At 36.1% G+C, this 10373-nt stretch overlaps 1 protein-coding gene across 2 annotated transcripts; it reads right to left on the bottom strand.

The window, feature by feature from the left end:
- Nucleotides 1–1022: 1022 nt before the first annotated feature.
- Nucleotides 1023–8312, bottom strand: LOC132640222 (nudix hydrolase 2-like). Of its 2 annotated transcripts, XM_060356728.1 has the most exons (9): nt 8054–8312; nt 6323–6552; nt 5157–5222; nt 4935–5072; nt 2708–2785; nt 2539–2589; nt 2385–2419; nt 2178–2286; nt 1023–1492 (listed from the first exon to the last, which is right to left on the bottom strand). In XM_060356728.1, exons 1-9 carry the CDS (start codon nt 8184–8186, stop codon nt 1289–1291), a joined length of 1044 nt encoding a protein of 347 aa, XP_060212711.1. In that variant the 5' UTR covers nt 8187–8312; the 3' UTR covers nt 1023–1288. The 2 variants fall into 2 exon arrangements, with proteins under 2 accessions (XP_060212711.1, XP_060212712.1); XM_060356729.1 differs by lacking the exon at nt 8054–8312 and having other exon boundaries at nt 5157–5238; nt 6323–6539.
- Between the last annotated feature and the right edge of the window lie 2061 nt (nt 8313–10373).

The following is a 10373-nucleotide window of genomic DNA, read 5'->3' as shown; positions in this document are numbered from 1 at the left end:
TCTACTCCTCAAAAACGAATACAAGCCTCAGATCCAATCCCTCAAAGATTTGCTCGCCGGTGGTAGTGGCGGATCTCATGGCCGCCGCTTTACGATTCTCGTCTTCGGGATCTGGTTCTTCTTCGTCTTCTTCATGTACTGTTTCTTCTTCTACGACATCATTTTTGTATTCTTCTTGTTCAACATCAGGCTCTTGTTTAATGTCTTGTGGTTCTTCAACTTGTTGTTGTGTGGATTCGGAAGCTCTGATTTTTAGGATTTTCTAATTTGGGGGCTAGGTTTTCGGTGGAGAGAGAGGATGATAAAGAGGAGTATGGGGTTGAAGAGAGTGGAAAATGAGAGGGAAGAGAGGAGTGAGGGAAAAGAATTTGAGCTTGTGAATACAAAATAGCTATAAGCAATGAATTGAAAATTCATTGTAGCTACTAAAAGTAATTAAATTAGATAGTAGTTATTACTCATAAATGCCTATTAGAGTTAGCTATGACAGCTAAAAATTCCTATATATAACATTGCATTCTAATTGGCTTAATATTTACGTTCATACTATTTATGTTCTCCACATTGTGCAAAAAATTACAAAAATGTCTATTTTCCCATTCATGAGAGCTTGACTATTTGCATATTGACAAGAGACGAGGAGGAGCGTTTCACATAGCATTTTACTGATTACTACGCTCCTCGTCTCTGAGTTGTATAGCTAGAAGTTTTATACTATCCCCGAAGCATTTCATCAATTATTACTATCCCCGAAGCATTTCATCAATTATTACGCCCTTCCTAGTCGAGAAGCCCTTCCTAGTCTCTCGACGCCTAGGTATCCACCGTAAGCAACCTCGCCTTCACTTCTAAGGTGACAATTGCTCTATGAAGACTCATTGTCGCTATGGCACCGGTGGTTCCCTTAACCAAGTGGCCTATGAGTCGCCGGTTCATTCTTCAACAGGCACGTGGTTAAGAGCCAAGAGGAAGAACAAGAAATTTAAATATTTGTATGCGAAACTTTAGTAAGTAGAAGAGAGTTCCAAAGGCCAATCAAAGAAACTTAAGTACACAAAAAATTCTTAATGTACACTTGATGCATCATGTATCAAATACAAAATTAAACCTGAAAGTCAATTCTCCCATCACAAAACACTTTTGATCCCATGTTATTCTATCATACTAAAAAAGAATTTCACCTTTATATGCTTCATTGAAGTCACATTGACTCAAACTTCTTCTCTATATCTCTTCCTTTTCCTCCTTTGTGGAATAAAAGAATCAATCTTCATAGCATCCTCTCACATTAGGGGTCGTCGTGACCGGTTGTTCTGTCATTGCTATTCATGTACAAGTAGGTTTTCTTCTCAGAAAAACTGGTCACTGTAGGAACCGATGAGAATCCTGTATACCTTCCCTCCGTCTTTGCCGAGCATATGTCGGAAATGTACCTGAAAAGATCATGCCCTTGGACATATGGCTGAGCTGCGTATTGTTCAAATGGCATCCACTGCAAGTAGGAGAAAAACAAAAAGTATTAAGAAAAACACGAGCCTGGAGCGTGGTGCTAGGAACTGCTTATTTAATGCGATTTTACTTCGCCTATGTACAAATCTTCACATTATTTTCTAAGAATTAAGTTTAAAAGGATCCAAGTTAATTTCCTCGCGCTTCTAAAAGCGAGAAGTGTTTTTTACAAAAGTGTTTATTTTAGAGAGTTGAAGTGTTTGACCTAGGATTTAGGGGGGAAATAAGTGTTCTTGAGTAGTACCAGACGTTGTTTTCCTGAAGTTGTTTTCAAGAGATGAAATATGTAGTTTTTTCCCCGAAGCACTTTTGGAACCTTGGCAGAGCACAAATTGTTGCTCTAATATTGGTAAAAGTGCTTTTCGTATTGATTAGCCAAACACAAACGGCTACTCTCCAAAAGTAATTTTTTCAAAAAGCACTTATAACAAAAAAGTTTCAAAATAAGTAAATTCTGAAAGCTTGGCCAATCAGTCCATAAAGCTCATGTTGACTGATTCTACTTGATTACTTTCTCTGAGAGCAAAACCACATGAATCTAGCTAAAAACACTTTAAATAGAATGCAATTTGCCCAGACGAGAGAAAAAGCTGTTTGTGAAGGGAAAAAAGGAAATGGTCAAGTCTCAGAGCATAATTTTTTAACAGGGAAAGTCCTAGTCCTGATACCTCGGCTGCCTCTATTTCTGCGTCCTGTTTCTGGATATCAAAGGAGAGAGGTTGTAGCATGCAGACAAAGAATAGATCTGACTTTTCAAAAAATGACCTGTGGCTTTGCCTGCAATTTAATTAAATCAGATTTTCATACACAAATGAAGCATGTTAGCATAAAATGCAGCAAGGGTAACTTATATTTAACTTTAACCGAAAGAGAACCTGAATGCCAGTATTTCTACAAACTTTGTGTCAACCTGTATTAATGGATACCAAGTAAGTGACTGTCGTTACTAAATTCTGAATCAAACTAATATAAGGAATAACTAGTTTTTATTTAAAAAGAAAAAGAATTGACATCTGAATTCTCACTCACCCCTGTTTCTTCTTTTACTTCTCTGACAGCTGCATCACATATATCTTCACCCTGTGGATGAAAAGTTCAACATAATAGCAAATATTCTTACAGTGCAATTGCTTTATTTTTCCTCTATTTCACTCAATTTAACTTTTGCACATGGCATAGAAGTTGTAATCACACATACCTCATCAACAACTCCTGTAGGTAACTTCCACACACCAGTTCCACGAAATCTTCCACTCTTTTCTTGGACAACTAGCACCTAAGGTTTTAACAGATTACTATTAAGTCTTGATCAATGAAATTATTACTATGAGTACTCGAACAATTAAGTACTACATACATATATACAGCCAGGTAATACATATAAGTACAGAAAAAATGTAAGCTAAATACAATCAGAATGATATACATGGAGACAAAAAAAAAAAAAAAAAAAAAACTTTTCCACGGAGAGAAGGTGAGATAAGGTGGTCCATATACTAAAAATGAAAATTGAACGAAAATATCCAAGCAAGTTGAGGTATAAAGACATGAGGTGCAATCAAGAAGATATCTTCATGCAACCCACACTGAAGTTGCCTTCTGGCCATGGTCCTCATTAATCAGTATGTACAGAGTAATTATTCCCATGATGTTATATATTTGACACTAGATAAGTACCATTAGTTTCATTAATTGTTGATGAATATAACCTTGAGATGTACAAGTTTAACACATCTCAGGCATTCTCTCCCTACAGTCACTTATCTACAACCTTTTGTCATCTTTAACTGTCTGTCCTCTATCTGTCTAACTGCTGCTTCTGTCTTGGCGTTACTGTAGCCTGTTTGGTAATATAAAGTCTAGTTAACTAATCCATTCACGTTTAGGAAGAAAAGACAAGTGATTTGACTAAATTTATTGGCAGAGAATACTTATCAGCACATGCAAACACACACAGCAAAGCTGTTGATAGAGGTTAATAGGGAGCAGCTATCATCAAAATAATTCCACTTTTATGTAGATCTTAATATTTATAAATTAATAGTTCCTTTTTTTTGTTTTTGAATAATCAAGTTTCCTTGATAGCAAAAGGTAAGGAGTACCCCTATAGAAGAGTATACAAATGGCCAAGCTTATATAAAAGAGATAATATCCACAAAGTTTACCCAATTACTATGCTAGTAGAAATATATTGTGAGTTCCACACAGAAGATACCAAAAAACTTCGGATATTCTCCAAACAATCTTTATTACTGCATGAAAGCAGGGGGCCAGAGCTAGCATGCTGCTTATGGTACGGCAGAACCAATAGCTTTGGCACAAACTTTGTGTTTTTGTTAAAAAATCCACTTGATATATATAAATAATTACCAAGAACCCAATAACTTTCTTTTTTTAGAATCTAGAACCCATAAACTTAAAATTCTAGCTCCGCCTCTGCAGGTCCAGGTTTTTCCCTCTATAATCTCAATATTCTTATTTCCAGCAAGAAAGCAGATGCTCCACTGTTTTTGAAATCACCTGAATGACTAAAAGTAAACTGTCCAGCAAATTCCATGATTTTGTAGTGGCAGAGTGGATCAGTTTCACAGGCGGACTTGCACAAAAAAACCACTATTCACGTATATTCCTTTTCCTCACAACTGTTAAAAGAGCATTGTGTGCTGCTGTCTACACAGAAGAACTCGCTTCGTTTGGGTCCTAAACAGACTCAGAAGAAGAGTCCCTTGAACTTGCCTTGAGGATCACCCATCTCTCAGTCTTGTAGGTCCCTCAATACACAGTCACATACCTAGACTTTGGTTCCCGTCTTACCATCAGCCATCATGTACCTGATTTTCTCTTCGAAATCCCCCACCTGCCATTTACCCAATTTCCCCCTCTATAGAGTTATTCCGCCCAATTAATTCTATAACATCCATGATGCTCATGTTGGACACAAAAATTGACCAATCATGAACGTCTTGCGCACCTGCAAAATAACAATGAAACTGTCTTCTTCTTCTTCAAAGCCATGTAACTTCTTTGATTTGATTCTGGACTATTGACTTCTGTAGATCTTATTGCTACCCCTTTTTCTTGTCCTTGACAAGAAGGAAACCCTCGACAGGAAAAAAAAATTCAATTGACCGTCATTCCCTCATTTGTGCTCTTGTTTTAAGAATAGTAACAATATCCATGTATTTGATTCAAGGAATAAACACATACAATCATGTGCTTTTGAGGTGCATCATGAACAAAATCGAATCCCGACTCATGGCTAAAGCTGGAAAAACTGCATTTCAGTTGCCCCTCTGTGAGGAAGCAGCTTGTAATTGTTCTTTCCTCAAAGTATTATTAAGATAGGTCTCTTTTCCCGATTTTCCAACAAAACTGAGTGCTTATAGACAAGACCGTTAGGCAGAATGAGTAACACCAAAACATACCTCATTCTTTTCATTCATGACGAAAGCACCAATACCCACTCTATGCGTAGCATTTGCTGGAATAGTGTTAGCAGTTCCGGATAGCCAACTCACAAGCATCAAGTATTTTGGTTCTGCATGGTGGTAATAAAATCCTTCCTGCAGAGCAATAGGATAACTGTATCAGAAATTGAGACGAAACCAATTTACTTTCTAATCACCGTGAGAAAGAAACAAACTTACCTTGACAGCAGGTTCAATAAGTGTTGCAAGCTCAATAGGAAATTTGATCCAAACACCTTTTTTACCCTGCAAGTATGTCCACCTATTATCAAGGATGAAATATGAATCAAAATCTTGCCATAGAAATTCCAAAGCCCAATCTATAGGCAATCTAAGGTTTACATGGCGTATTGCTAACATCTCCAGCACTCAAATGTACCTCCTCCCAACTTCGACATCATCGCCCCCACCCCCCACCCCACCCCACCCACCCAAAAAAAAAATTGGTACATCTTTAATTTCTATGAAGTTACATTTCAGCCACCATCAAACTGAATAACAATCCTAAATTTGTGAAACTAAAATGTTCAGGAGGCAAGAAACAAAAAACTTAGATGTTTAGGAGCAAAACAAAGAAACCAGATAAACATGAGCATGAAAGGAACGTTTTTCGTTTTCGCAGTCTAAGACGACAAACCTACCAGATTTAGCAAAATATGTGGCAACTCCCCCCTTCTCAGCTCCCCCCCCCCCCCCCAAAATTAAGGGTGAAAAAGAAAACGAAAACATCTACAGTGTTATACAGATTTTTAATAATTGTTGTATCCCGGTCAACTTTCGCGCACCTCGACTATCTATTGGGTACCTGCTATCTTGCACCAGCAGAGGTACCGAGAAATTCTGCCCATCAAAACTTAAACAGATGGAAAAAAGTCTTTTGTTGGAATTTGAACACTGGTCTCCAAGGTTTGCCCCCACCCTTATGTGCAGTACTATATACTATTAAGATAAAAGAACCTTTTAACAGCAACTTTATTGTTACTTTTGGGTGAGGAGACACCTTTAAAATATCCCGCAACACTTACGACGAACTAGGCAAAAAGGAGTCTCTCTTTTTTTAAAACGGCCCCCACAACTCAACTATTCCACCGAATATGCTACCTCCCACCAGCACAGCCTCCAGCTCCAGATAACTCTGCCCACCAGGCTTAGGAAAGAAATCAGCTAGTGTTTTTTGACTCAGCTAATGATGAAACACCGAAAAAAAAAAAAACTTTCTTAACTTATTCACAAGTCACAACAAAGGGGAATCATACAGGGTTGACTTTATGATCAAGAACTACAGTGAAATTTTAAAACATAGAATCTAAACAGTAACCAAAAAGACAAAATAAATTTGTACATACCTGTTGTCTCCAATGAGAAAGTGAGGCTCTAAGCAAAGAACCAAAGACAGAAGGGGCCAAGGGCTCATTAGTCATTTCCACTATCACCCCACCATGGTCATCCTCTTTTGCAGCTAATATTCTATCCATTTGTTCCATTTCTTTCTCCCTTGCCATAGCTGGAGTTGCAGAACAACTCATTGATGACCTTGTATTTAGGTAAATTCCGTACCTAATCTTGGTCAATTTGCCTTAAAATATTCACAAAAAAATTGTTATGTTCACAAAAAGAAAATTGTTTAGACTTGTTCAAAGCTGTGAAATCACCAAAGGGTCAACCAGAGTAACTAAAACAGAGTCTAGTCTTGGTCAATTTGCCTTAAAATATTCACACAAAAAGTTGGTTAGATTTGTTAAAAGCTGTAAAATCACAAAAGGGTCAACCAAAGAAATAAAAATAGAGCTTAATATTAAACAATTTGCCTAAAAGATTCACACCAAAAATTGGTAGCACTTGTTCAAAGCTGTAAATCTCAAAAGGATCAATCAAAGAAACTAAAATAGACCTTAATCTTGGTCAATTTGCCTTAACATGTTCACACAAGAAAATGGTCAGACTTGTTCATAGCTAAGAAATCACCAGAGGGTCAACAAAGAATCCTTAAAATAATGAAAATCATTGGCTAAACTTGGACAAAATTAAATTTTTCTCGAAATTGTATACTAAAAATAGAAAAATAGAAAAAGGGTCAATCAAAGAAATTAAAATAGAGCTTAAATATGGACAAATTGCCTAAAAAATTCACAAAAAAAATAAATATTAAAAATGATTCATAGCTGAGAAATCACCAAAGGGTCAATAAAAGAATCCTTAAAATAATGAAAATGATTGGTTAAACTTAAGCAAGATTAAAACTTCCACAAAATTGTATACTAAAAATAGAAAAATAAAAAAGGGCCAATCAAGGAAATTAAATAGAGCTTAAATATGGACAATTTGCCTAAAAAATGGTTAGACTTGTTCATGGCTGAGAAATCACCAAAGGGTCAATCAAAGAAGCCTAAAATAATGAAATTAATTGGTTAAACTTAAGCAAGATTAAGATTTTAACAAAATGGTATACTAAAGGGGGAGGGTCAATTAAAGAATTTAAAATAGAGCTTAAATATGGTAAATTTGCCTTAAAAATTCACAAAAAAAAATGGTTAGACTTGTTCATAGCTGAGAAATCACCAAAGGGTCAATCAAAGAAGCCTAAAATAATGAAATTAATTGGTTAAACTTAAGCAAGATTAAGATTTTAACAAAATGGTATACTAAAAAATAGGGGGGAAAAAAAGTTCAATTAAAGAATTTAAAATAGAGCTTAAATATGGTAAATTTGCCTTAAAAATTGACAAAAAAAATGGTTAGACTTGTTCATAGCTGAGAAATCACCAAAGGGTCAATCAAAGAATCCTTAAAATAATGAAATTAATTGGCTAAACTTGGACAAAATTAAATTTTTCTCAAAATGGTATACTAAAAACAGAAAAATAGAACAAGGGCCAATCCAAGAAATTAAAATAGAGCTTAAATATGGACAAACTGCCTAAAAAATTCACAAAAGACAATGTTAAAGACTCGTTCATAGCTGAGAAGTCACCAAAGGGTCAATCAAAGAATCCTTAAAATAATGAAAATGATTGGTTAAACTTAAGCAAGATTAAAACTTCCACAAAATTGTATACTAAAAATAGAAAAAGGGTCACCTTGATTTTGGCAAAAACTGAGTTTCAGAGAACTGTAAGAGAAGAAATGACGTTTTGAGCAAAAAAATGAAGTTCTTGGATAGGTGGCATAGGAAAGAAAATGAGTGCGATACAAAAATTTAATTATTTTCATTTTAGCAATTATATTTGTTTTGAATTGAGTCGGTTAGCAGATTGGATAATTGAGTAACGTGGAGGGCAGAATGTGATCAGAGCATGAGATTTGTGTTGGAACTTGATGAAAAAAAATTTGAATGGAATGGTGGAATAGTAGTGGTACCAAACTCTTTAAATGTCAAGTGGAAGTGAACCACACTTTTCTTTTCTTTTACTATTTGTTTGACTTTAGATTCATACTTCATTTTTACTTATTCAATATATTATAAAAAAAAATACTTGTCTATTTTAGCATATAAGAAAGACAAGATTTTGAGTGTGATCTCACAATCATCCTTGTAAAAGAAACTGCAGAAGTGGGGCAATGGGATGAACAGTTGCTAAGAAGAATCCTTCCTGAGGATCTAGCAGACCATATTGTGCAGCACACTAATCCACCAAATGAAAATGGCTAAGCAGATAAGGCTTTCTGGAAATTAGATTCGAGGGGAAAATTCACAGTTGGGTCTGCATTTCAATTGCTCAGACAAAGAAAAGACCCCAGTAATTTGTATAAGCAGATGTGGATTAAAGGACTACCAATAAAGATATCTTTTTTTATTTGGAGATTTTGGAAGTTCAAGCTACCACTAGATGATAAGTTGAAGAAATGGGGACACCAATTCCCTTCCAGATGCTATTGTTGTCAACATCCAGAAGTGGAAGATACCTCCCATGTCTTTTTACACTCACCAACAGCTCAAGCCATCTGGAAGTAATTTTGTGGACCAGTGGGAATAAATACTGAAAATTTGCAAGTTACCCAAATAATTAACAGATGGTGGGATATGCCTAGTAGACTACATGTCAAATGCATCAACCAAGCTGTCCCTGCTATTATTATTTGGGAACTCTGGAAGAGGAGAAACACTATGAGACATGAAGGGAAGGTGTCAATCACAAAACTTATTTACTAGGTGATGCATACTTTGATTCAATTCATGAAGGTGAGAAGGAAAAATTTTAGGTATGCACCATATAATTGGAGTGTGATTGTTGAGGCATTACAGAGATATTCTCCAAAGATAAGAGTAACACCAGTGACTTGGAGAACTCCAGATATTAGATGGATAAAAGTCAATACTGATGGAACCTCAAGAGGAAACCCGGGTAGGAGTTCATGGGCCTTTTGTGTAAGGGATGAAAGGGGAGATGTGATACAAGCACAGGCCAGAGAAATAGAGGATCTTCAAAGCATCAACACCGAGGCAGAGGCCCTAGCCATTTTACAGGCTCTCAGGTATTTAAAAGACAATTAATGGGATCAAATAAGGATAGAGACAGATTCACTTTTGCTGAAGAACTCTATTCAAAGGACATGGGGAATTCCTTGGCAAATCATTACTATGGTGGAAGAAATTTGGAGAATTAGTGAGGAAAAAGTGGTGGTGATAGAGCATATTTATAGGGAAGGAAACAAATTAGCAGATCACTTGGCTAATTTAGCTTTAGACACAGGGGACATGCAATTCAATTCCTTTCATGACATGGAGAGCCACTGTAAAAGAATTGTGAACAGTGACAAATTACAGCTGCCCTATCTAAGAATTAGATCATGTTAAGGAGACTGAATATTAGGGGGAAGGTGGGAGAAAAGGAGGTCCTCACACTCAAATCCTTTGGGAGGAGAATGTGAAGGATTTGGTTTACACTAACTGTTTGCTAATGGTTGCAGGTACACAAACTAACATAAATGGAGGATTTTTAATTCAACAGGTACCACAGAACAACCACACCGAAGGAATACCAACAAGCAGCGAAACACAGTATAATCAGGATGTTGAGAAGGTTTACCCGCATAAATTGCAACTGGTTGGAGGCACTTTTGACAAATGACATGAAGTGGAATTACTGCTCTTAATGATTGAGCACATGGAACACAACAGACCTCTTGAGTACACATGGGCATACAGTTTCTATTTAGTGGTTGTTTCTTAGTTGGTGGTATTAGCACCCCGGGATGCTCATCCTACTGAGAACTGGTCATTAGTTAGAAAATGTACTGCCTTGGTGCATATAGAGGGCCAAATATAGAGCATGTGAGATATAGAAACAGAAGTTCTTTATGGAGCAATTATTTCAAATTTCATTCTATTAGTAATTTTTTAACATTTTGTAATATCAAATTAAGACAAGTTATAAGTCTTAATTTGATCATTGGTTT

This window comes from Lycium barbarum, chromosome 5 (assembly GCF_019175385.1).
Source record: "Lycium barbarum isolate Lr01 chromosome 5, ASM1917538v2, whole genome shotgun sequence".
In the NCBI taxonomy this organism is placed as follows: domain Eukaryota; kingdom Viridiplantae; phylum Streptophyta; class Magnoliopsida; order Solanales; family Solanaceae; genus Lycium; species Lycium barbarum.
Note: the sequence above shows the minus strand (reverse complement) of the source record. Positions and strands in the feature narration are given on the sequence as shown.

Bases quoted from the DNA above. Each gene is read 5' to 3' on its own strand.
- LOC132640222 (XM_060356728.1), bottom strand. From the start codon at position 8,186: ATGAAAATAATTAAATTTTTGTATCGCACTCATTTTCTTTCCTATGCC. The intron at 6,553-8,053 runs GTGACCCTTTTT...GAATATTTTAAG, and splicing joins CAGTTTTTGCCAAAATCAAG to GCAAATTGACCAAGATTAGG. The intron at 2,590-2,707 runs GTATGTGTGATT...TTTCATCCACAG, and splicing joins CTACAGGAGTTGTTGATGAG to GGTGAAGATATATGTGATGC.